This window comes from Myotis myotis, unplaced genomic scaffold (assembly GCF_014108235.1).
Source record: "Myotis myotis isolate mMyoMyo1 unplaced genomic scaffold, mMyoMyo1.p scaffold_m19_p_4, whole genome shotgun sequence".
Taxonomy (NCBI): domain Eukaryota; kingdom Metazoa; phylum Chordata; class Mammalia; order Chiroptera; family Vespertilionidae; genus Myotis; species Myotis myotis.
Genome location: NW_023416346.1, coordinates 111,898,640 through 111,926,495, shown reverse-complemented (window position 1 = coordinate 111,926,495; position 27,856 = coordinate 111,898,640). Strand labels below are relative to the sequence as shown.

Sequence of the window (27,856 nt, the reverse complement as noted above, 5' to 3'; positions counted from 1 at the left end):
TTAAGAAGATTCCCAGGTGATTCTAATGTGCAGCCAAGGTTGAGAACCACTGTGTTAGGAGGCACTGGAAAGTGGAAGAGCCTAGTGTAGGTAAAGATTTCAAGGGGAAGTGATGGGTCTAATTACTCTTTTTTTTTTCTTCTTTTTCTTTTTATCTTGGATTGGGAGGATAGAGATGTTGTGATATTTTTTCTCTTTTTCTTTTTAAACATGTTTTTATTGATTTTTAGAGAAAGAGGAAGGGAGAGGAATAGAGAGATAGAAACATTGATGAGAGAAACATCATCGACCAGCTGCCTCCTACACGCCCCCCACTGGGGATTGAGCACGAAACTTGGGCATGTGCCCTGACCCGAAATCGAACTGGGGACCTCGGTTCTTGGTGAATGCTCAGCCTGAGCCACACCGGCCAGGTGGGTCTAATTACTCTTGCAGAGAAAAGGTTGGATCTAGGCAGATGGATGGGAGAGGTGTTCTAGGGCTAGGCCAGTGGTTCTAGTTGAGAACCACTGTCCTAACATGTCTCCTTGTCAGCACTTATCACACTTGAGTTGCAATCACTGATAATTGTATTCCTGTTTGCACCACTTTGCCATTTCTTGCTTATTAAGTGGCTTTGGTACTAGTTCCCTAGTTATTTACTAGGTCTCTCCAACAATATAGTAAGCTTGCAGAGAGCAGGGCCTGTTCCTCTGTGTAAGTATGCACACACAGGTGTGTCTTCTCTACATATGTTTAGTACACAGTGTTCCAACTCCCCCCTTAAAAAAACCACAGCAGCAAATAAATGCTCATTGAAAAAATGAGCCAGTGTACAGGCACACCTCATTTTATCGAATTTCACTTTATTGTGCTTTACAGATATATTTTTTACAAATTGAAGGCAAGACCCTCCACCAACAAAAAGATTATAATTTTCTTTATTGTGGTGGTCTGGGATTGAACCTGCAATATCTCTGAGGTATGTCTCTACTTTGTAACAAATTATTTCTTAGTAAGTAAGCAAAAGGAAAAATAACCACGATAATATTTTATTATAATGCATTTTATTATACTATTTACTAACTTGCTATAAGAAATTAAGCTCATTTATTCAGTCAATTTTCTCCTTGAGGAGGAACTCTCAATAGTACATTTTTCTAGTCAAAATTTTCTGCTTTTCATATTATAGCATTTTGCTTTGACCACCAGATGCAGGACCCCTCACAACCAAAACTTATTTATTCATTTGACATATATTGATTGGGTGTCTACTATGTGCAAGTGCTGTTTGGGACATGGAGAAACAAATGAATAAATCAAAGCTTATATTCTGGAGGGGGGGAGATATGCAAATAAATATTATGAAGCAAAACACTATAAAGAAAACATGAAGTAACAGAATGGTAAAGAGATTGAGTTCTTTTCCCTTGGAGTAGAAAACCAGTCTTTAATGAGGCAAACATAGTGGCCAACACGAGAGGAGGTGGTAGTGGTTAAGAACCAGGATTTTCAAGTTAAATGGAACAAGATTTAAATCCAGTTCCACAAGTTCCACCCCTAATTGTGTGCCTCTGGACAAATTACTTAACTTCCCTGAGCCAAGCTGGCTCCTCTGTTAAAAAAAAAAAAAAAAAAAAATAGGAACTTTCTCTCATAAGGTTCTTTTGAGAACTATATAAGATAATCCATACAAAATTCTCTACCTGGTGCCAGACACATAGCAAGTAATTAATACATAGCAGGTAATTAATACATAGCAGCTATTATTATGATATATTTTAAACAGTAATTAACATTTCTGAATAATTATTTAACCGGTTTCCTTATACAATATCATATGTTGTTTAAAAAAAATCATTCACTCTACAGATACAAATACTAAGAAATGTAGAGGATGCTGTTTTTCTCCACAGATCCCTCCTTCTGGATGAGGAACTCATTCCCCCAGCAGCTATCAGAGTTTGACTGCTGAAGGCTCACACTGGATTCCCACTTTGGGAATTTTGCCCTCCACTGAATTGCCTCAGCTAAGGTTACATCCCCTTCCTGTCAAGCTGAAGAACCAAAAGCCTTGGATCTATTTTGAAGGCCCACCCAACTCCAGAGCCCTCTGAGGTGGCCTGAGGCCTCTGTGGAAACCTCTTCTGCTTTCCTCACTCCATCACAGAGGTTGTTCCCAACACCGCCAAATAAACTTGTTCACCAGTCTCCATCTCAGAGTTAGCTTCCCCCAGAGAAGCTGAATTAAGCGAAGCAAGCATTATATGGGCAAGTCCCTGCTGTGGTGCAGTTTGGGCAAACTTCTTCTGTAAAAGGACGATAGTGTTTTAGGGTTTTGGTGGGCCATCTGTTCTCTGTCACGTTTATTCAGCTCTGCCATCCTAGGGTGAAAGCAGCCATAGACAATACATAACTGAATGGGTGTGGCTGTATTCGAATACAGCCTTGTTTATGGGCACTGAATTTGAATATCACAATTTATTCATGTCACAAAATGTTATTTTGATTGGTTTTTTTCATTTTTTACATGGTTTAAAAATGTCTTAGCTCATGGGAGCTTAAAAATGATGTAACTAGATTTACTGTGGTGATCATTTTGTAATATATACAAATCTTAAATCATGTTGTACACGGGAAGCTAATATAATGTTATGTGTCAATTATATCTAAAAAAAAAAAACAACAAAAAAAAACAGGTGTCAGGCTAGAGTTGAGCAATGACCACAATTTGCCAATCCCTGATCTAGAGGAAGGAGGTAGAGCAGGGCAGCACTCACAAAGCCACCATTCTGGTACATGAATTTACAGAATTTGATATCATCAGACCCTAGACCTTGCAACCTTGTCTTTAGGATACATAAGACCCCTTCCTGGTTCCAGAAGAGTTGAGAGAGCATGGAGAAAAGGAAGAGAAGAATATGAGAAAAAATAAGATTCCTAACTGTGTATCACCAAGAAAATCATACATAGCAAAATCAAAATAGTTTAATATTCACTATGTCATATTTTCCATTTAGGAAATTTCATCTCCACTAGAAAACAGAATTAGGAGATTTGAGTGGCTGTTGTGTGGCTATATCTAAGTAACCATTCCATTCGATAATAAAAACACAATTGCAATTTGCTACTGTTTTCATGTTTATAGAGAACATAATTTTAAGTGATCTACTGATACAGAATAGAAAAGAGAGAAAAACATATTTTGAAACTGTTTGAACCTGTCTCTCTACCCAAATATAGCAGCCTTCTACAGTTTATTTCCCTCAAGAAAAAACAACTTGGGGGACTTTGTGAGTAACAAATATTCTTAACTCTTTACTCTGAAACTTTTGGCCTTTTACTTTTGCCATGATGTGTGTTCTTCTTTGGCTTGTCTTCTTTTTCGATTTCTGTACTCCTTGAAATGAATCCTACCTTTGCATTTTTTGATCATTTTTCTTATTTGCTTCGTTGCTATACAACCCTGGCTTTGAAAGCACTCTTTATAGCCCCTCTTCCCACATTCCTTCCTCATGTGTAATATTATGGGATTTCCTCTTAATGCACACCTGACCTCCAGCCAATGTTTACTTCTCTAGCGCTTGACTCCTTCCCAAACCCCTCCTCCACATTCTCAGAATAACTGAATGAAGTGTTGTTTTAGCTGTGAGAGTAACAAAGAGGAATGGAAACATCCTCTCCATTATGGATTCACATTGCTATACTGTGAAATATGGAGACTAGGAGTACTGATTTCAGTGGACACCAACTGTAATAGGCGATTAATGACTATATCCCTGGCTTTTGAGGTCTCCAGATTCTTCTCTCTCGACACTTGGAGGCTAATTTGGTCCACACTTGTCATGATGAGTTCAGATGCCAGAATCTGGGTAGGGGAACTGTCATGAAACACGGTGTCCATAATGTACTGTTTATATAACTCCACCACCTTCTGCTCCAGATACTCATTCAGCACAGCATTAGAAATAGGCTTCTGCATTTGCAAGCTGTTTTTCTCCTTGATGCTGGTTATTCTCCAGTAGGATGAATGCCGCTGGATAGGTTTTTGGGGAAAGTCACCGGGCTGAGTAGAAATGGAATCCTCCATTGGCAAAGGAATCTCAGATGATTTCAGCAAAGGGCCGTATTCAAAACTACTCTCGCAGAGAAAATCTGTGGTCACTGAATTAACAGCCATCACCTGGCCCCCTGCAATGTGTAAGTCATTGTAATTCTTGCAAATACTTTTACAGGAAGGTGGAACCAAGAAGGTCTCTCTGCTGGGGTGTCTACATATTTCAACTGCAGCCACGTTTGGGCTTTCAAACACAGGATTGGGATTTGTCTGTAGCACTGTGATTCTCTGATTTCTACTGTGTTGACTCTCTCTTGAATGCACTGAAGAAATGAACTTGCCGGAGGATTTGCAGCTCAGGTAGAGACTTCCAACTTGTGTTTCATCCACAGAGGAATAGCAAAGAGCAGCAGAGTTAGTCTCTTCTTCCTTTTCCTCAGCCACGTTCTCATTATAAGACGCACAACTCCAGGGGATGTCATTCCGGTAGGCAAGTCCACTGAGGTACCCTTCTGACAGCATTCTGGAAAGAGAGTTGGTGAATAACAATGAGGAAAATGAAGACTGGATGTTTTTTTAAATTGACAGTTGATGTATCAAAAAAGTAAAGGAAATAGTCATTTCATTCATTCACCAAGCCATCACTAATTTTGTGCCTGCTTTGTACCAAGACAATGGCACGTGCTGGAGATAGAAAGATAAATAGGACACAGTTCCATCCTTCAAGAAATTTCCACTATGGGCCCGCCCAGCTTGGCTCAGTGGTTGAGGGTCGACCTATAAATCAGGAGGTCATGGTTTGATTCCTGGTCAGGGCACATGCCAAAGTTGGGGGCTCCATCTCTAGTGTGGGGTGTGTAGGAAGCAGCCAATCAATGATTCTCTCTCATCAATGATGTTTCTATCTCTCTCTCTCTCCTTCTCCCTTCCTCTCTAAAATTAATAAAACTATATATAAAATGTATATGGGAAAAGATAAACTAGATGCAAACAATTCCAATATTATATCACAGAGGGTTCAAATCATGATAGGCACAAAGGAAGTGAAAAAGAGGAGCCCCTAACACCACCTGTGGATAAGGGAAAGGAGTTACAAATATGTCACAGAGAAGATGACATTTCATCTAAATTGTGAAGACTAAGAGTTCCAGCCATAGGCACAGAGTTATAAGAGAATATGGTGTTGTGGTCTATTCACCATACACCAAGATGCTGAGCATAAGCAGAAGGGCCTGGGAAAATAGGCCAGAATTAGGTCATGAAGGGCCTTAGGAGTCAAGCAAAGGCACTTGCCTCCTGCCCCAGAGGAAATGGAGAGTGATTCAGAAGCTGCAAATTGGGAAAACAACATACCCAGTGGGTTATGAGAAAAACAACGAGGCAAATTCTACTGAAAATAGAGCAATATTTTACCCATCTTTGGATTTTATCCCTCAAAACTAGCACAATGCATGGTATGAAATTAATTCACTATCAACCCATCATGAAGGACCAGGAAGCCTCACCAATCTTTGCAGCTCAGGACAAGTTCCTTGCTCTATCCCACGTACTTCTCACACTAAGTCCTGGAAATGTCTCTGCACTCAACTGACGTGTTTACCTCTACCCTAGTTACCAAAGAGATTTCCTGACCATGGGCTTTTGCTACAACCGCCTCCCCTCCCCACCCCCAGCAGTTGTCAGCTGAGTCTGGAGTGGCTAGAATAGGCTAGAAAGCAGCAGCTGCGTTTTCTAAAAAAGGAACACACTGACATTCTTGGCGCTGGGCAATAGACAACAAGGAAAACTGATCCTCTTTGTCCTTGAAAGCTAGGCTTCCAAAACAGACCTGTCAACATGAAGCTGAATTGAAAAGTCAAATTAGAAAAGGATTATTTTAACCATACATAAAGGTCCTTTTTTTAAATATTAGCATCTCTTTTATATTCATGCAGTTATTTCCCAAGTAATTTTAATTGTATAAAGTAAATATTACAAATATCTATAATAATAAAAGCATAATATGCTAATTAGACTGGACGTCCTTCCGTCCTTCTGGACGAAGCTGGGGCTGCGAGGGAAGCCCTGGTCCCCAGTGCCTGCTGAAGGCCAGAGGAAAGCCAGTGCTGGTAGCCAGGGGAAGGAAGGCCTACTCTTGCATGAATTTCATGCATCGGGTCTCTAGTGATTAATATAATTATTTTAATTGTATAAGAGTAATATTTTCAATGTTTATTTTCTCTTTTTGGAACTATTCCAAGATATATTCAGCAAATTTATCAATTATTTAAATGTTTATATTCCAGGTATAATCTGGTACCATAATGATACAAAATTAAAGGTCTTCAACAAATTCATGAAGTAGTCCTTGTATGCTGGACACAGTTATAAGGATAAAGGAAATGTTTTTCTTTCCTCAAAAAAAATTTTCTAAGTGTGGTTCTGCCCTCGACAAACTGAACATCCAGGTGAAAAGGCAAATCTTTATATATTAGTACATGAGAAGATAATTAACAGAGCAAAAATGTTTACAATAAAAAGGCTTTATAGTGAGGCAGTTATTTCCCAACCCTCCCCCTCCACCCCACCAAGGCTGCAGCTAAAGCCTTCCCCTTTCAAGGCCTCAGAACATCATTGTAGAAAACCAGAGCAGAAGTGCAACTTTCAGCTTTTGAGTTTCTAAACGGGCCTCAGAAACTCTCAGAAGAAACCATAGTTTTAGAGAAATGGCTTTTGAGATACCATAACCTGAGCTTTAATATTAAAGCTCAGGTTATGGTATCTCAAAAGCCATTTAATTATATATATATTAATTGATTTCAGAGAGCGAGAGAGAGAGAGAGAGAGAGAGAGAGAGAGAGAGAGAGAGAGAGAAACATCAATGATGAGAGAGAGTCTTTAATAGGCTGCCTCCTGCACAGGGGCCAAGTGGAGGATGAGAAATTACCATGGATGCCAGTGTGACTACATCATGACAACCAGAGATACCCCCCATTCCCATGTCCCCAACTGACCCTATGGCTCTGTGTAAGCAAGAAGGAACTTAGAGGCAAACCCAAGGAGGATGGAGCCCTGAAGTGACTGAGGCTAACCTGATTGACAGTGATTACTCAGGAGAATGTAAGCTGAGCTCAAAAACGAGATCAAATTGAGTTAGAGAAAAGCAAAGATTTTCAGGAAAAATAGCTGCTTAAGCATATGCATGTATTTCCCACCCCCTAAACTTCATTAGAACAACAGTAAGTAATTTTTTAAAGTTACAATCCACAAAAAAAGAGGGAGAATAGAAGAGACAAAAGCAATTACATTTTAGAACTAGAAAGCAGGAGTCCGAAGGTTAAGGACTTAGGAGACCTAAAAAGGCTGAATCTTACAAGACCTTCTTGCTTACACAGAGCCATAGGGTCAGTTGGGGACATGGGAGTGGGGGGTATCTCTGGTTGTCATGATGTAGTCACACTGGCATCCATGGTAATTTCTCATCCTCCACTTGGCCCCTGTGCAGGAGGCAGCCTATTAAAGACTCTCTCTCATCATTGATGTTTCTCTCTCTCTCTCTCTCTCTCTCTCTCTCTCTCTCTCTCTCTCTCTCCCTCTCCCTCTCCGTTCCTCTCTGAAATCAATTAATATATATAATTAAATGGCTTTTGAGATACCATTTAACATTAAAGCTCAGGTTATGGTATCTCAAAAGCCATTTCTCTAAAACTATGGTTTCTAAGTGCCAATCTGATTTAAATTTTCATAAATGTCTAAGAATTGGTAGCACCATAAACCCATTCGAAGTAGGGTAAAGGAAATGTATCTAAAATAAGAAAGATGAATTGAGAGTCTATTGAAAAGGCAGTCAGAAACCCAGATCCTCTCTCTCATTCCAGGTAGCAGGGTGACTATCTCCCATCTCCATTCCCAAGGGAAAACTTGGGATTTATTCTCTGAAAACGTAAGGTTTCTGGGCTATGAGATACCAGCTGAGGGTTGAATCACTGAACCAATAATAGATTCAATAAACATAGGCATTTAGATGCTGAGATCCATGACCTCTCTCCCTTTAGCTCTCAGGATGCTGGTGGAGGGGCATCCACCTTCAAGGCAGGATATTGTGAAGACTGTTCTGGGGAATCAGACTCGTCTGAGACCAATCGACATCAGAGGTTCCCATAACTAAATGGGGCAACCAGGTCACCCTTCATTCAAGTTCACAATCAATAGAGTCCATTTAGCTTTTTGGCTCCACAATCCTTAATATTCTCAAGGCAATAAGGATAATATTGCAATCTTGAATTATGAATAGGATGCTATTGGAAAACATTCTGAAGTTCTTGAAAATTAAAAATGTTATACAATTTTTAAACTCCATAGAATGGTTGGAAGGTAAAGTTGAGGCAAACTCCCATTTTGAAAGTAGAGCAAAACTATAAGATGGAAAATAGTAGAGAAAGGTTGAAATTAGAAAACCAGTCCAGGAGATCTATTATCTGAAGAGTAGAAAGTTCAGAAAGAGGACAGAGTAAACAGAGAAGAAATTCAAATAATTCAACAATATTTCCCAGAACTGAAGGACATGAGTTCTCAAAATACTAGGTAAAAACAGACCACACCTCTTATTATGATTGTGAAATGATATAGAACACCTGAACCAAAGTGAAAATACTATAAGTTTCTAGAGATTTTAAAAAGTCAGGAAAAAAAAAATCCAAGAACCAGAATCTTCAGACTTCTCAACAACATGAGAAGCAAGATGATCATGTAACAATGTCTAAAATTTCTTGAACAAAAATGATTTCAATCTAGAATTGAATGACCAAATTATCAATTAAGTATGGATAGAATAAAGATATTTTAAAGTCAACGTCTCAAATAGTTCATCTCCTGGGCAACTTTCTCAGAGAGTGAACAGAAGATGTGCTCCTCTGAAAGGAGTAAGTAAATGAATAAAATGGAGAAAAGGGATACATGAAACAGGAGAGAAACAAAGGAGCCCTCAGACTAGGAGAGCCTGGGCCCCTCTTCCAAACCCTGCACTGGAAAAGGCCCCAATCTAGCCCTCCTGTGCCCCTGCTCAAATCACCTAGACCCAATCTCAGAGTTTGTGTAGAATTTTCTCCAAATCTATCATGACCAAAGCCAACTTAGGGTCTGGACATGCACACATGCCCAGGCCCAGTAGTAATGGAGGGGCAGCTTCTTGTTGGGGCTGTAGATTGAAACTGGATATGTGGGCTGAGTGTGAGGTGTGGCCAGGACTAGGAAGAGAAGATGAAAAGGCTGCAGACTGAGGCTCCCCATTTTTTGTCCTAGGCCCAGGAAGTGTCAGAGAGAGTCCTACCTTTACTGAAAGTAAAAGGACATTCCAGGATGAAAATAGGCTCAAAGGGCAACCAGACTGCCAGCCGGAGTGGCTCAGTGGTTGAGCATTAACCTAGGAACCAGGTGGTCACAGTTTGATTCCCAGTCAGGGCACATGCCCGGGTTTCAGCTTGATCCCCAGGAGGGGACGTGCGGGAAGCAGTTGATCGATGATGTTTCTCATCGATGTCTCTATCTCTCTATCCCTCTCCCTTCCTCTCTCTGTAAAAAAAAGGTCAATAAAAGCACATTTTCTAAAAAACTGTGGTTCACTACATGGCTGAGTTGTAAATAGCTTTTGCATACATAATAATATATGTCACTGAAAATTGATCCAATCAAATTTAAAGTGTAACCACAAGATGACAATAAAATTGGGAAACAAAGATAATGTTTCAGCACTTATAGTAATGTAATATCAATAAAATTATCTTGGGCATTTGCCTATGTGTCCAGGCTGGGTAGCCAGTTCATACAGTGAGAGGAACAGGACAAGGATGTATGTACTTGGTGAAAGCCGGGGGAAGAAAAAGAACTAAATCCTTATTTTCATGGTGGCAAGTCAACAAATAATGCCCCAAACTGAAAAATCCAAAAGTTGCAACACATGCATGCTATTTTTCAAAAAGTGGCAGTAAAAAATCAGATAATTAGTCAAAGGAGATTAAAATAGTTGCTTCTGGAAAACGGGTGTTGATTTTTTTCATTTCAAAACATCTTAGAAGTATTTGACCCAAATTATGTGTGTGTGTAACTTTGATTAATGCAAGTGTTATTTCACCGTCATGGTCACCTAAGAGCCTTTACTGAAATGTTACAATTTGCAGAATCAGTTTTTTAAAAAAAAAAAAAGTTTGTTGTTGCTGTTAATCTTCACCTGAGAATATTTTTCCATTGATTCTTAGAGAGAGTGGAAGAGAGAGGGAAAGACAGAGAAACATCAATGTGAGAGAAACACATCTGTTTGTTGCCTCCTGCACAAGCCCAGACCAGGGCTCAGGCCAGGGAGGAGCCTACAACCACAGTACGTGCCCTTGACCAGAATTGAATCCAGGACCCTTTGGTCCACAACCGATGCTCTCTAGCCACTAAGCCAAACTGGCTAGGGCTGCAGAATCACTCTTTATCACCCCTTGTTCCCCTTCAGACACATCCCAAATCTCCCACTATTTATCCTATGTCTTTTTTTAAAATATTTTATTTATTTTTTTACAGAGAGGAAGGGAGAGAGAGAGAGGGAGAGAGAGTTAGAAACATTGATGAGAGAGAAACATCAATTTAGCTGCCTCCTGCACACTCCCTACTGGGGATGTGCCCGCAACCAAGGTACATACATGCCCTTGACCAGAATCGAACCTGGGACCCTTCAGTCCACAGTCCGATGCTCTATCCACTGAGCCAAACCAGTTAGGGCATATCCTATATCTTTTCATAATAAATAATCAACCCGAATGAATTCTTACATTTTATGTGGATAATGTTTATGAATACTCCAATAACCTCCACGCTTTCAGAACAATGAAGAAAGAGGATCTAGGATTTTGTTTTGAGTAATGGGCCCTTTGCCGTATTTGTCATTGACTGAGAACTTTGTTGGTCCTTTTACTCTAATGGAATAAGAACCAAGTATGGTGCTCAAGGCAGGTCCAATGATGGAAGGGCAGACAGTGTGTCCTAATGTCTAGGGATTGATAACCTGAAGGCTAAAGGACAAGATTCCTATGAGGGTGGAAGAGGAGGTAAGGTCAGAGAGGTAAACTGGGTCATGCAAGGCTGAGGCCATTCTATGTACCCTGCAGATAATACAAAACTTTGGCAGTTTGCTAAGCTGAGTCATGGCATGATGAAATTGATCAGTAAAGTGCAAGATGAATTTCAGCAAAGTAAGATTGGAGCTAAGGACCCAAGTTAGGCAGGGATGAATTCAGCAGCCTCCTGGGGTGATTGAGACAGGATCCAGGCGGGAGGTAGCAAAACAAGAAGAGAAGGAATGAACTTGAGAGACTAAGAATATTGGACATCAAACTGAATGAGAGAACCCTGGCCAGTTTGGCTCAGTGGATAGAGCATCTGCCTGTGGACCATTCCAGTCAATGGCACGTACCCCAGTTGGAGGCTTCTCCCCAACCTGGGCCCTACAGGAGGCTCGTGCAGGAGGCAACCAATCGATGTGTTTCTCTCACATCAATGTTTCTCTCTGTCTTTCCCTCTCTCTTCCACTCTCCCTAATTGAGTGAGGATTAACAAAAAAAAAAAAGTGCATGAGAGAAGGGGACAAGCCAAAAGTAACTTTGAGTCTGCGCATGCTGGCAAATGGCACCAGCATTAACCAAAATGGGGAGATCAGGAGAAGGAGCTAGAAAGGGAGCTGTTGGGTTTAGTTTCTCCTGAGTCTGACATGAGGTACACACTCTGAGTGCAAGTGTCTAATTATGCGTTGGAGATTTAGGCAGGGAGCTCATTAGAAAGGTTACTTAAAGTCAACAGTAAAATCAGCTCTCAAATGTGGCAGTAGGACTTCATCTTGGAGGCTTTCAGAGCCTGTGAGTGTTTGTAATAATTGCTGTAGGGAGCCTGCCTTGAACAGTACAAGGAGGAATGAGTAACAGCAAGAGCTGCGGTATCATGTAGCTTTGTAAAGACTACAAGAGCTTCAAATGTGTTAAACAGGTAACATTTTAAAAATTCACATTCACGCCCTAACTGGTTTGGCTCAGTGGATAGAGTGTTGGCCTGCGGACTGAAGGGTCCCGGGTTCGATTCCGATCAAGGGCATGTACCTTGGTTGCGGGCACATCCCCAGTGGCGGGTGTGCAGGAGGCAGCTGATTGATGTTTCTCTCATCGATGTTTCAGACTCTCTATCCCTCTTCCTTCCTCTCTGTAAAAAATCAATAAAATATATTTTAAAAAACTCACATTCACGGGTAAAATTTAGTAATGTATTGAGACTCACTATGGCAAAAGAAAATTATTGAACTAGTAGTTAAGGGACCAGAATTCTAGTTCTAACCTTGTCACTAGCTGTGGTTTTAGTCTAGTTAGGGACAAGTTTATAAAATAGCTAACATTAGTACTAGCTACAACCCGTATACGATCCTAAGTGGGTTTTATTTTTTTATTGATTAAGGTATTACATATGTGTCCTTATCCCTCCATTGCCCCCCCCACCCCATTTCCGTTCATGCCCTCACCCCCCTGGTGTCTGTGTCCATTGGTTAGGCTTATATGTATGCATACAAGTCCTTTGGTTGATCTCCCCTCTTTACCCCCACCCTCCCCTACGTTCCCTCTGAGGTTTGATGGTCTGATCAAGGCTTCTCTGTCTCTGGATCTGTTTTTGTTTATGAGTTTATGTTGTTCATTATAATCCACAAATGAGTGAGACTGTGATATGTATCTTTCTCTGACTGACTCATTTCACTTAGCATAATGCTCTCCAGCTCCATCCATGCTGTTGCAAATGGTAGGAGTTCCTTCCTTTTTACAGCAGCATAGTATTCCATTGTGTAGATGTACCACAGTTTTTTAATCCACTCATCTGCTGATGGGCACTTAGGCTGATTCCAAATCTTAGCTATGGTGAATTGTGCTGCTATGAACATAGGGTGTTTAAAAAAAAAAAAAGTGTGGTTTTTTTTTTTTTATTTCAGAGAGAGGAATGGAAGTGGGGAGAGGGATAGAAACAACCAATGATGGGAGAGAATCATTGATTGGCTGCCTCCTATCCACCCCCTACTGGGGATCAAGCCCAAAACCCGGGCATGTGTCCTGACCAGGAGTCAAGCTGTGACTTTCTGGTTCATGGGCCGATGTTCAACCACTGAGCCATACCAGCTGTGCCTAAGTGCTTTTTATGTAATAAATCAATGGATCCCCATGAAGACTGTAAGATGTAGGTACTATTATTATATCCATTTTATAGATGTCAAAATTAAGTAATGTATCCACAGTCACCAGGCATTTAAGTACTGGTAGTCAGAAAATAGAGCCACACTCACTTGTTGCTTAACATCTCAGAGACTCAAGTTCTCATCTATAAATTAAATTCTCACCTGTGGTATTAAAGTATCTATAGATTGCCCTAACCGGTTTGGCTCAGTGGATAGAGCATTGGCCTGCGGACTGAAGGGTCCCAGGTTCGATTCTGGTCAAGGGCATGTACCTTGGTTTCAGGCACATCCCCAGTAGAGGGTGTGCAGGAGGCAGCTGATAGATGTTTCTCTCTCATTGATATTTCTAACTCTCTATCCCTCTCCCTTCCTCTCTGTAAAAAATAAAGTATCTATAGATTCCCCTCAAACTTTAATATTGCAGGAATTTATGACTTATTAGGAGAAGAGAAAGAGGGTTAGGTGAGCATTACTCAGAATTGAAATTCATTTCTGAAATGTTAGCAGCAGAGGGCAGCAGATAGTATGCTAAAGCAGCTTTTCAAAGTTTGTTCTAAAGCTGTGCGAAGAATATTGGATGAAACTCATAAACAAAAATTATACAGATGTTAACTAATTTAATCTTCATTAAAACTCTTTCGTGTACCGTTAGAATGAAAAGTGTTGGACATCATGACATTCTAAAATCTAAAGATAGAAAAATAGAGAAAGTTATTTGGGTTTATTTTTATTAATTGTTGGCATTTTTCTTAGTACATTTCAGTAATTATCTGTGAAATTCTTATAATATCAATCAGTCTCTTGAAAGGTATTACAAAATGTATATTTCAAGAAAATGTTAACATTATTAGACTTCATTTCATCTGATACACTAAAACTTGACCGAATGGATCACTTCAATTGTTCAAAGATATTTTATCACTTGACTTTTTGTTTTTCATCATAGAGAAGCTATATATGTATATTTGGAATATATATAAAATGTCTAAATATATTTAGAATTCTCCATGACTTGTTAAGTGTAAAGGATAAGAAACCCAAGGACATTTGCAGATGAAATGTTCTAGGCAAATTTAGCCTACATTAATCATTACCAGATAGGGGATTACCAAAATTAACCTGATATGCAAATTCACAACTTAGAAATATGTGCTGAAGTACAGGACTTTGTTAAACCATTTACTTGGTTTCAGAAGAAACTGCAATATAAATTCCTCCTTCTACACTAGCATATACATAGTTTCTCAGAAAACTGTTGTTATAACTTTTGCACATAAACACACTTTAAATTTACACCCAAGCAACACAAGCATAGATTTCAAGAGAAAATCTAAAGAGGGAAGACCTTTATAAGAGGGAACCTTTGGAAAAGCCTAAGTTAGGGATCAGCAACCTTATTAAATAAAGGGCCAAGTATTTAATATTTTAGGTCTCTGTTATAACTACTCTGCCATCATAGCAGGAAAGCCACCATAAATGATACATAAACAAATGGGTGTGGCTGTGTTCCAATAAAACTTTATTTACAAAAACAAGCAGAGAGCCAATTTGGCCCATAGGCCATGGCTTCCCTACCCTGGACCTAAGGCAAAAAGCAGATGCAGCCTGGCCAGTGTTGCTCAGTGGTTGAGCATCGACCTAGGAACCAAGAGGTCCCAGTTTGATTCCTGGTCAGGGCACATGCCCGGGTTGTGGGCTCAATCCCCAGTAGGGGGCATGCAGGAGGCAGTTTTTTTTTCTTCTAATTGATGATTCTGTCTCATTACTGATGTTTCTCTCTCTTCTCCTTTCCTCTCTGAAATCAAAAAATATATATTTTTTTTAAAAAAAACATGCAAGATTTTATTTAAACATATATGTAGGAGAACCAAGATGGCGGCATAGGTTAACGCCGGAGTTTGCTGCTTTGAACAACTACTTCAAAAGTGAAACCAAAAAACGGAAGGGACATCACCCAGAACCACAGGAACGCTGGCTGAGTGGAAGTCCTACAACTAGGAGGAAAGAGAAACGCATACGGACACTCAGAGGAGGCACAGTGCTGAAGTCAAATTCTGAGGTGCGGAGTGCGCGGAGCGGGCTGGCGGCGGAGGGCGCGGTTGGCGTTTTCAATCGGGAGGGAGTCGCAGACTCTGAGCTCCAGATACGGGCGAGTCTTTAGGGACCCAGACTCAAACGGGAGAAGCGGGACTGTCTGGCTTCGGTCAGAGCGAGTGCAGCTTTCTCTCTGAGCTTTGCAGCCGGTGCTGGGACTCAGAGAGGCAGAGCCCCTGGGGACAGGACTGAGAGCCGCCATAACTGCTCTCTCCGGCCCACCCTGTTGATCCTGTTCGACCCGCCCCGCCCAAGCCCTGCACACAGGCATTTGCCAGATAGCCTCAGGCAAAGGCTAGATTAGCACCTCCCTAGAGGACAGAAGTTCTCTCACTGCTGACACAGCTGATTCTCATAGCCACTTGGCCTGGAGGTCAAACCCTCCCTGGAATTAGCTACAACAATCAAGATTTAACTATAAGACTGCGAACAAAGACCACTAGGGGGTGCACCAAGGAAGCATAACAAAATGCGGAGACAAAGAAACAGGACAAAATTGTCAATGGAAGATATAGAGTTCAGAACCACACTTTTAGGTCTCTCAAGAACTGTTTAGAAGCCGCCGATAAACTTAATGAGATCTACAAGAAAACTAATGAGACCCTCGATGTTATATTGGGGAACCAACTAGAAATTAAGCATACACGGGCTGAAATAACGAATATTATACAGACTCCCGACAGCAGACCAGAGGAGCGCAAGAATCAAGTCAATGATTTGAAATGCGAGGAAGCAAAAAACACCCAACCGGAAAAGCAAAATGAAAAAAGAATCCAAAAATGCGAGGATAGTGTAAGGAGCCTCTGGGACAGCTTCAAGCGTACCAACATCAGAATTATAGGGGTGCCAGAAGATGAGAGAGAGCAAGATATTGAAAACCTATTTGAAGAAATAATGACAGAAAACTTCCCCCACCTGGTGAAAGAAATGGACTTACAGGTCCAAGAAGCTCGGAGAACCCCAAACAAAAGGAATCCAAAGAGGACCACACCAAGACACATCATAATTAAAATGCCAAGAGCAAAAGATAAAGAGAGAATCTTAAAAACAGCAAGAGAAAGAAACTCAGTTACCTACAAGGGAATACCCATACGACTGTCAGCTGATTTCTCAACAGAAACTTTGCAGGCCAGAAGGGAGTGGCAAGAAATATTCAAAGTGATGAATACCAAGAACCTACAACCAAGATTACTTTATCCAGCAAAGCTATCATTCAGAATTGAAGGTCAGATAAAGAGCTTCACAGATAAGGAAAAGCTAAAGGAGTTCATCACCACCAAACCAGGATTATATGAAATCCTGAAAAGTATCCTTTAAGAAGAGGAAGAGGAAGAAAAAGGTAAAGATACAAATTATGAACAACAAATATGCATCTATCAACAAGTGAATCTAAGAATCAAGTGAATAAATAATCTGATGAACAGAATGAACTGGTGATTATAATAGAATCAGGGACATAGAAAGGGAATGGACTGACTATTCCTGGGGGGGAAAGGGGTGTGGGAGATGCGGGAAGAGACTGGACAAAAATCGTGCACCTATGGATGAGAACAGTGGGTGGGGAGTGATGGCGGAGGGTGGGGCGGGAACTGGGAGGAGGGGAGTTATGGGGGGAAAAAAAAGAGGAACAAATGTAATAATCTGAACAATAAAGATTTAATTAAAAAAAACATGCAATAAGTTGGATAGGGCATAATAATAAAAGCAATTGTGTCAAGTGTTTTCCACACATTATCCTTAATCTTTCAACAATTCTTCATGTTAGATATACAGGGTTGGGCAAAAATAGGGTTATAGTTGTTCAAATATATAACAATACAAAAATTAATAAATGATAATACAAGAATAAACTCTGTGTTTTGCATGCTCACAACTGTAAACCTACTTTTGCCCCACCCTGTATGTCATAATCTGGGTTTTCCAAATGAGAAAATTGATATTTGGAAATGACCTTCCCAAGATCACAAAGCAGCTAAGTACTAGAAGCAAGAGTCAAATCCAAGTTTACAAACACCAAAGCATATGGTATGATCTTTAAGCATATCACACTACTTAAATTTGAGAGCAGTTAATATCACAATCGTTACAAACAATTAGTCCTTCCAGGAAAATGGTAGCAACCCTGAATCTATTTAATAACAGCAGCACTGCTGACTAAAGGAAGGAAGGTGCAATGAAGTTCAGAAAGAAAAGCTCCAGGAAGACAGCCAATGCCCACCCCACAGGTGTAGTAATATGACCAATTGTGTAGTAATACTTATGTATTTGACATGCACAAATGATTTATCCTCTGGTGTGTTTTTTAGTTTTTTTATTTCAAAGAGGAAGGGAGAGGGAGAGAGATAAAAAAACATCAACAATAAGAGAGAATCATTGATCAGCTGCCTTCTACATGCCGCCTACTGGGGATGGAGCCCACAACCTAGGCATGTGCCCTGACTGGGAATCAAACTGTGATCTCCGGGTTCCTAGGTCGACACTCAACCACTGAGTCACATGGGCCAGGCTAACCTCTGGTATTTGAATACTTTCCTTAACCATTTCCACTGCTATAGTCTGGCATCATCTCACCCTTAATGTTACAAGCAGAGTAATTTAATATTACAGGTGCCTTGTTTAAATATTAACAGCTCCCAATCACTTCCAGAATAAAGTCCATCCAGGTTAGGTCCTCATGATGTCTGGTCCTTATCTGCCTTCCCAATCTCATCTCTTCCTTTGCCCCACAGGACCCAGAAACTTCTCCCAGTTTCTCCCACACTCCGTGCCCATCCCAGGTATTTGTGGATTTTTTCTTCTGTCCTGAGAGCTCTGGTTCCCTATCTATCCCCTGTCCTACTACCCATATCCTTCAAGTCTCATCTCCTATATCAGCATTTTAGAGCCCCTAGCCATTCATGCAGAATCCATGTCCTTCAATTAGAAAGAGATTCTTGGTTCTTCTCTCCCTTACCCCAATATACAGGGATGGGCAAAAGTAGGTCTACAGTTGTGAATACTCAAAACAGTTTATTTTTTTATTATTTTTTTATTAATTATCATATTATTGATTTGTATGTCTTATTATTATTCTGTATTTTTACTTATGGTTTATCTTTTAGATAATGATGGCTGACAATTTAACCAATGAAAGTGGATACTTAAACAATACTGGAAGACAGAGAATGCCGAAAAGGTTCGATAAAAATGGGCTGAACGATTTGATACCTTCACTAAGTAGACAAACAATTTACAGAATATGCGATAAATTTGATGAAACCTGCTCCAAAAAGTGGTCAACTGGACAGTATTACAACCAGGAAAATGAAATTTAGTGAGTCAGGCATTTACAAAGAGCATTCCCCCCCCAAAAAAAAAATAATAATAATAAAACAAAGAGCTTCTATTGAGTTAGGCATTTCCTATAGATCTTTGAGTCACCTAATGCAATGTTTAGGTTTGGAAATGTGTCGGCCAAGATTGCCTCATGGGTTATTAGGAGATGATCTGGATTGCAGTTTACAATTCTGCAAAGTGGTTGTGAATGAAGACAAGGCCATGTCATCACTGGTAAAATTGTGTGGTTCGCTGAAGCACCTTTTAAAACTTTCAGGTGCTGGAAATGGACACAACTATGTCTACTATTCAGGAGAAAATCCCCATGTAATGAGAGAAGGACTGTTGAGTCAGGCAGGTACTACAGTTTGGGTGGGTGTTTCGTGTAAAGGGGTACTTGGACCTATTTTTTCCATACAACTGTCACAGCATGAGGGCCAGTGTTTACCACAATCACAGAGACAACATAATATTGATGGCTTCTTCTTTCAACAAGACGGAGTTCCTCTACACTGTGTAGAAACAGTGGGTGAGTTTCCTAATGAACGATTACCCAACAAGTGAATAGGTCAATGAGGGCCAGTGGCATGGCCACCGCGATCACCAGACCTCACCCCAGTGGACTTCTTTGGAGAGTTGTCAAAAATAAAGTCTTCTCACAAAAGCCACATATGGTGGATGACATGATTCACTGCATAAGTGAAGCATGTCAAGAAATTGATGACAATAAATGTGCCAAAAGTGTGCTTGAGTATAGCAAGTAGACTACAACAGTGTGCACATAATGAAGGCCAGCAACTTGAGCCCTTACAAGATTGTACCTAAGTGCACTGTGCCACTGTGATATTATTTTGAGTTAATAAAGCTATTGTAATCAGTATTACCTGCATGTCTTTTTTCATATGAACTGTCAACATACTTTTGCCAAGCCCTGTATTTATCAGGATTGCGTGAAACTTTAGCAAAATCATCTGCTACTTTAAACAATGAAATAAATCATTGGGACAGTCCTCTGAATGAAGGAGTAACTGGCAATAGCAAAAGGAAAGCAGGCAGATTAAGGATCGGTAGCAAGTGGGGAAGTTGGAGGCGATAGGCAGCAGCACAGATCCTGTCCCTGGAAGAACAATTTACGTGCATGCAAACTAAGTCATCTGAGAGGCTGGGTTGAGAAAGGGTGCACAAAAGACCACAGCTGCACAATAATGGAGGCAGTGGGATGGGGCTGCCTCCCACATCACAGGATGTAGTTTTATGGAACTAAAGACAGGAAGACAGCATCTGCTGTTCCATAGAAGGTCTTGGGCCTAACTAGTTGGGGTGCAATTTGGGTCCCATCTGTCAGCATGTCTGCTTATATAGATCTGCCTTTTAAGTTACAAAATCATACATCTACAGGTACAGCTTACGTTAGCAAATCACTTTTCATAGTGGACATTGGGGTTTTTCTTGCTTTTTCATTATGTGTAACCACTGCGCATGCTTCCATGAATGCTTCCTTAGGCCCGCCCACTTTGGAAAAGCTGAATTATTAGATCCTAGCTATTATTGCAAATTGCCTTTCAAGTAACTTGGGCCAATTTATTCTCTCACCAGCTATGTTTGAGATTAACTGTTTCCACTGACATTCTTCAACACATTACTATTATTTTTAACTTTTCAATCAGGTAAGCAAATTTATTTTTTTGTCTCAAATTTGAGGGTGAAGCAAACTGTCTTGTTAAGATTATGTGTAGTAGTGCTCGCTTCGGCAGCACATATACTAAAATTGGAATGATACAGAGAAGATTAGCATGGCCCCTGCGCAAGGATGACACGCAAATTCGTGAAGCGTTCCATATTTTTAAGAAAAAAAAAAGATTATGTGTAGTGATATATCAGGGATGTTGTCTTTTAATACTTCCCATTCTCAAAATACTCTATTTCATCTCTCCAATTCCCTATTTCCCTTGTAATCTAAATGCTAGATTCTATCATTCCAACCCATGTTTTTAAGACCTTTTTTATTTGGGGGCATTGCAGATAAACCATTGAAAGGTTGTCATTGGAAAACTTGAATATTATTTTGTTCATAATCTAGTTATAATACTGTAACCAAATCTGTATTACATGGTTGTTGGGGTATTTTTGGTTTTTTTAGTAAATGATATAAGAACTTTACCCAAAACAAAGGGTTTCTTTAGGAAGGACCTCCCTGTATATAAAACACACACACACACACACACACACACACACACACACACACCTGCCATTTCCTTACTCTTATCTTTGAAAGTTCATATTGTTTAGAGCTGAAAAAACCATTCACTTAATCATATGCCTTGTCTTATATCCCTATTATTTCATCTTTTGTGGTATTTGTTGACAGTATCATTTGTCTAAAGTATCACTTATCCATATTTCAATTCTCCTCACAAAACATATACTTTGTGACTATCTATTCTTCTATCAAATGTGAAGTGATTCTTACTTAACAAATTAATGTCTGAAAGTCTAATTTGAAGGCTAAGGTAATAGGTCAAAAGTCCTCTGTTTTCCATATTAGCATCACCAATAATGTTGATAATGTTAATAAATAATTTTCTTAGGTCCTTATGACCAAAGGTAACAACAACTATATCTGGATATGTGAATTTTCTTATTTCAGAAAATGCAAATTTTGTTGCAGAAATATTAGTAAATATATTTCTTTCATAGTTTGGATTTTTTTAAATTCTGTCTTTACATCTCACAGATAGAAAAATTAAAGCTTATGTTTCATCCTTTAAAAATATTTTTTAAATATTTTGACACAAAATGAAAGGGCTAAAAAAATTAGAAAAGTGACCATAATAGTATTGACTGGTATTAAATTTCTTTGGTATTAATCATTGTTTATGATGTTATCAATTATGTCAATTAATGTTAACATTTGCTTAATTGTAGGCATTTGAACCAAATGTATTGTAAGGTATTTCATTGGATCCTAGATTTAAAAACTCTTTAAAGAACATGTGGAAAATTGGAGAAATTTGAATATGAATTACATTCTATAACAAGATTCTATTTATGTTAAATTTCCTTTGCATTATAATTATGTAGAAGTCTGCCCGTTTTGTAGGAGATATATTGCTCAAGAATTTGAAGGTATCATGTGCCCTAAAGGCAACAATATACTTTCAAACAGTTCAGGAAGAAAGCTGTGAATATGTGTGTGTGTCCATATATATATATATATATATATATATATAGAGAGAGAGAGAGAGAGAGAGAGAGAGAACATAAATGTGGCAAATAGCTACAACTACTTAATCTACATGATAGAAATAGGGGTGTTCATTGTACTATCCTTTCCATTTTTATATAGGTTTGAAACTTTGCACACTAAAATTTGGGGGAGGGTTAACAAATATTGAAGATAAATTTACATTCTATCATGTTTGAGAAGAGCATAGAGGGACAATATCATATATCTAAGATAATCATTAGGTATGTGATTAGAAATGGTTCAGTAACTTGAAATAACTATTGAAAACATTGCATCAAAGTGTTATTAGAATTAGTGCACTACCTTTGTATATCTGCCAAATTACCATTGTAATATGAATATTTACACGAATTTTAAATATCTCTACGCCTTCAAGAAACTTCTCAAGTTCAGAAATGCAAGGTTCTTACACTGACCTTTGCAAGCAATGTTCTGAAAATATCCATATGAATATACTGGCCAAACCAGGTCTATATTCAAGCACAGATAGATGTGCACAAGAAAAAGAATGTTTGACTAGGTCTAAAGATAATTCAAACAATTGCTTCTCGTTTTTTTTTGCTAAGATCGTGTAAAGATAATCCAAACAAAAGCCCACCTGTACAAGAACTGTTTTTAATACCAACCAATCACCCAGATAGCAATTCTAAAAGCATAGTCACTCAACCTGAGAAAGACAAATATCACATGATCTCATTTATTTGTGGAATCTAATGAACAAAATGAATTGACCAACAAAATAAGACCCGAAGTTGGGAGGCATGGAGCAGACTGACGTACCTCGTACCTGGATATGGGGTTGGTGGGACGAGAAGAGATAAACCAAAGAACTTATATACTTCTATGCATAGCCCTTGGGCATGAGCAATAGGGTAGTGAAGACCTGGGCGAGTAGGGGCTGGAAGGAGGGGAGAAGGAGGGATATGAGAGATATCTGTAATACTATTAACAATAAAAATATATTTTAAAAAACAAAAATAAATAAATAAATAAAATAAAGGCATCATCACTGTAGATCACATTCACTTTGAATATGTCCTGCTACACAGAAAACACTTATCACAAGCTCACAACGAATAACAGAGTCGAATCCAATTGGAATGTATGTGACTGATTGTATTCCTCTCTAAAATTACATCACCGTAACAATTCAAGAGTTGTGCTCTCTCTGCAAAACTTTTTCAGCCTTTTAATTTTTTTTTTTTTTACTTTTATGAAAGTACAGTTGGCCTTCTTTTAAAAACACAGAAGTTAAACCTGTGTAGGAATTAGTGAATGAGGACTGAATAAATTACACAACAAATATTTGATCAGACCAGTCAGTTGAGGGGGGGGGGCATATTTTAGCAATGCCCCAAATGTGAACATGAGGAGGTAAGAGAAGGAAGTGTTTGACTTAACACTTAATTCAATTCCTCGTTATTGAATGTTTATTTAAACTCCCACTCACCTCTGAGTCGGTAAACTAGAAAAGCATTTTACATGTCATAAGATTGGATCTGAGTTCTGATATTAAACAAACTAAGTATGAGAAGAGAAATGGCAGAAAAGGTTAGCAGTTACAGAGCCTGTTGCCTCATTTTCTTACCTTCACTAACCAATCTGTTCCTTTGGTCCTGCAGAAACACGATTGACCATACGAAGATGAATAAGCAAGCCAGTGCTTTATCCAGAAATGTTCACAAGCCTTTGGTGAGTATTCCTTTCGCTGCTAAAAACCAAGCAACTAAGCTGCTCATTGCATTTCCACTTTTTTTATGACTGATCCAATGGAAAAAGAGTTGTTTTTGCTCGTCTGATTTGTTCTAAAGAACAGTGGGAAGTCCCAGAAAGGAGGGGGAGGTAATAACTGACAAACCCAAACCGAGCCACAGAATGGTGTTTCTTCCCCTTTTTCAAAAAATGAAACCTATCTATGAAACTGTCTCTTGTTAAAATAGTTTATCACTCCACATTATATAAGAGCCCTATCAATGTACATTTACTCTTATAACTAAATTCTCTGGGGCCTCTCTCCCAAAAGAGACCCAAAGTCAGATACAATTTAGAAAGTTCTCAATTTGATCACTAATTGTCATTTTTAAGAAGTATTATTTCTTAACTGTACTCATAGTTTTTAAAAATGCAAGTTAAAACCATTTTCTCTCTCAAATTAACAGAAGTAAAAAAAAAATCAGTGAAACACTTAGTGGCAAGGTTTTGTATAAACAGGCACTCTCATATACTATTGGTGAGACTGTAAACATGTTTAGGGCAATTTCCCAGTCTCCATCAAAGTTTTTGTTTTAATATTCATATCCTTTTACCCAACAATTTCATTTCTATAAATTTACCCATGTGATATATTTGCACCTGTGCACAGACATGTGAAAATATATTTGTAGCAGCATTGATTAAGAACGTAAACAAGCCCTAGCTGGTTTGGCTCAATGGACAGAGCATTGGCTTGCGAACTGAAAGGTCCCAGGTTCAATTCCGGTCAAAGGCACATGCCCGGGGTTGCGGGCTCAATCACCAATAGGGGGCGTGCAGAAGGCAGCTGATCAATGATTCTCTCTCAGCATTGATGTTTCTCCCTTCCTCTCTGAGATCAATAAAAATGGGTTTTTTTTAAAAAAAAAAAGAAAGTAAACAAGTGGAGGGAAATTCACAAACAGGACATTGGCTAAACAAATGAGAGAATATCCTTATTGTAAAATACTATGCAGTTGTTAGAGTGAGGTAGTTTAATGTCTAATAATAAGAGGAAATCTCCAAAATACATTCTTTAGTAAGAACATAATATAGCCCAATTTTTATTTTTAAAGGCATTTGCTTATACATAGAATGTTTCTACAGATATACAGAAAACTAAAAATAAGCAATTGCCTTTTGAGAATGAATCTTACTTTTTACCCTATACCTTTGGAAATTTTGACTTAAAAACTAATATTTTAAGCCATATTTATCCCCTTTTTATTTTAAAATTACAGTTGACATTCGACATTATATTAGTTTCAGTGTACAGCATAATGGTTCTACTTTTATATAACTTAGGAAGTGATTCCCCTAATAAGTCTACCTGGCACCATACAGAGTTATTACAATACTAGAGGCCCAGTGCAAGAAATTTGTGCACAGGTAGGGTCCCTAGGCCTGGCTAGCAATCAGGGCCAATCTGTGGGGTGACTGGAGGGTGATTGTGGTCCCCACTGGCACCTGCTTTGGCCTGGCACTGCCTGCTCACTGGCCCTGCCCCCTGCCACTGCTGCTGGTCACCATCTGTGGAGCAACTGGCAGGGTGATCAGGGCCCTCACTTGCACCCGCCTTGGCCTGGTACCGCCTAATCACCTGCTCCACCATCCTGCCACAGTCCTGCTCTCGTCAGGGCCCATTGGCTCTGGCAGTGCCTCCACTGCTGCCCACTGCCAGTGCCATGTCACTGGCACCAGTCATGTTTCATGCCGCCCCCTGGTGGTCAGCACACATCTAACTCCCAGTCGATTGAACTCTTGCTGGTGGGGACAATTTTCGTATTAGCCTTTTATTATATAGGGGCTCGGCCCTCACAGCTGCAGTGGCTTGCCTCGGCCTCGCAGCCCCGGCTTCGTCTGGAAGATCATCCAGAATGTCATCCAGAAGGTCATTTGGCCGTCCATCTGGTCTAGTTAGCATATCACACTTTTATTATTATAGATTAGTAACTATATTCCTATGTTGTACTTTACATCCCCATGACTAGTTTGTAAGTACCCTCTGGTACTTCGTAATCCTTTCACTTCTTTTCCCAGCCCCCAAGCTCCCTCCTATCGGGCAACCATCAGTTTGTTCTCTGCATCTATGAGTTTGTTTCTGTATTGTATGTTCATTTATATCACTTTTTCATTTCCACATATAAGTAAAATCATATGTTATTTGTCTTACTATGTCTGACATTACACTTAGCATAATACCCTCTAGGGCAGTGATGGCGAACCTGTGACACGCGTGTCAGAGGTGATACGCGAACTCATTTTTTTTGGTTGATTTTTCTTTGTTAAATGGCATTTAAATATATAAAATAAATATCAAAAATATAAATCTTTGTTTTCCTATGGTTTCAAATATCAAAAAAATTCTATATGTGACACAGCACCAGAGTTAAGTTAGGGTTTTTCAAAATGCTGACACGCCGAGCTCAAAAGGTTCGCTATCACTGCTCTAGGTCCATCCATGTTGTTGCAAATGGTAAGATTTCATTCTTTTTTATAGCTGAATAATATTCCATTCTATATATGTACCATTATTTTTTTATTCACTAGTCTATTGATGGTCACTTGGGTTGATTCCATATCTTGGCTATTGTAAATAATGCTGCAATGACCAATGGGGTGGATATATCTTTTTAAATTAGTGTTTTGGATTTCTTCGGATAAATACCCAGAAGTGGGATTGCTGGGTCATATGATAGTTCTATTTTTAATTTTTTGAGGAACCTCCATACTATTCTCCATAGTGGCTGCACCAATTTGCATTCCTACCAACAGTGCACGAAAGTTCCCCTTTTCCACATCCTCGCCAACACTTTTGTTTGTCATTTTATTGATGATAGTCATTCTGACAGGTGCAAGGTGATGTCTCATTGTAATTTTAATTTGCTCTGATGATTAGTGATGTTAAGCATATTTTCATGTGCCTACTGATGTGTATGTCCTCTTTGGAGAAATATCTATTCAGGCCCTTCCCTCATTTTTTAATCAGATTGTTTGGCTTTTTGGTGTTAAGTTGTATAGCTCCTTTTTTTCTCTTTTTTTTCTTTATTATGAAAGTATTAGAGATGTCCCTTTTTCCCCCCATTGACCACTTCCACCTGGATTCCTTCCACTTTCCAGGCTTTCACTGCACTATTGTCTGTCCATGGGTTATGCATATATGCATATAAATTCTTTGGTTAATCTGGATATTAATCCTTTATCAGGTGTATCATTGGTGAATATGTTCTACCATTCAGTAGGTTGTCTTTTTCACTTTGTTGATGGTTTCCTTCCCTCATGTCAAAATTTCTTCATGCTATTTCTATTATGATGTCATCAATTCTTAGCTTATCCCCAATTCTCATCTTATTGTCTCCACCCTGTGTACCCTCTACTCACTGTCAAGTGTTCTTAGCAGCACTCTCAAATTCCTCAACAGTTTCTCTTTCTGTCACATCCTACTTGCCAATTGCCAGTTCCAGATAAAATCCATTATTGCCTTTCCTATAACTAGAGAAAAGTATATATGTATATGTAAAATATATATACATGCATATATGTGAATACACACAACTGATCAGTTCACAGGTTTATTCCATCAAATCTCAACTATTTCAGGACAAATTCTTGTCTTTTTGAAGTATGCTCTCCAGCCACTTACAATATAGTTTTTTCTCTCAATATCAAATGACTCAACTGAACCTACTTTCTGAAAAATACAGTATTTGATCCTGTTCACTAATCTCTTCTCTTTTTTAGTAGTTCATTTTTTTTTTAAATTGTATACAGGTAAAAAGTGTAAATGGTACAAAAAGGTATGCATTGAAAATTAAACCTCTCCTCCTATCTGATCTCCAGCTCTCAGGTCCCCTCCCCAGAAGCAATTACAATTGTCAGCTTCTTGTGTGTCAATCCAAAGAGTATATCTCTTATTTTGTATACAAATGTTAGGATACTAATTATGATATTTTATCCTTTATCTTTTTTGTATAAATTTTTCAATGTTAGGCTATTAGAGGGGAGGAGGGTTTGGGAAGCTGGGTGAAAAAGGTGAAGAGATTAAAGAAAAAAACACAGTCATAGACAGACAACAGTATGGTGATTACCAGAGGGAGAGGAGGATGGTAGGAGGTAGAGGAGAGTAAAGGGGGGATAAATGGTGCTACAAGAAACTTGACTTTGGGTTATAAACACACAATACATTATACAGATGATGTATAATAGAATTTTA

At 39.1% G+C, this 27,856-nt stretch overlaps 1 protein-coding gene and 1 non-coding gene across 2 annotated transcripts; one reads left to right on the top strand and one right to left on the bottom strand.

The window, feature by feature from the left end:
- Window positions 1-838: 838 nt before the first annotated feature.
- Window positions 839-23,718, bottom strand: TASL (TLR adaptor interacting with endolysosomal SLC15A4). The gene is made up of 2 exons (XM_036305924.1): window positions 23,501-23,718; window positions 839-4,559 (listed from the first exon to the last, which is right to left on the bottom strand). Exon 2 carries the CDS (start codon window positions 4,556-4,558, stop codon window positions 3,665-3,667), a length of 894 nt encoding a protein of 297 aa, XP_036161817.1. The 5' UTR covers window position 4,559; window positions 23,501-23,718; the 3' UTR covers window positions 839-3,664.
- LOC118654781 lies at window positions 20,404-20,510 on the top strand. Its single transcript, XR_004967049.1, has one exon. It is a non-coding gene; the product is annotated as a U6 spliceosomal RNA (small nuclear RNA).
- Window positions 23,719-27,856: the final 4,138 nt, after the last annotated feature.

Coding starts and splice junctions, on each gene's coding strand:
- TASL (XM_036305924.1), bottom strand. CDS start 4,558: ATGCTGTCAGAAGGGTACCTCAGTGGACTTGCCTACCGGAATGACATC.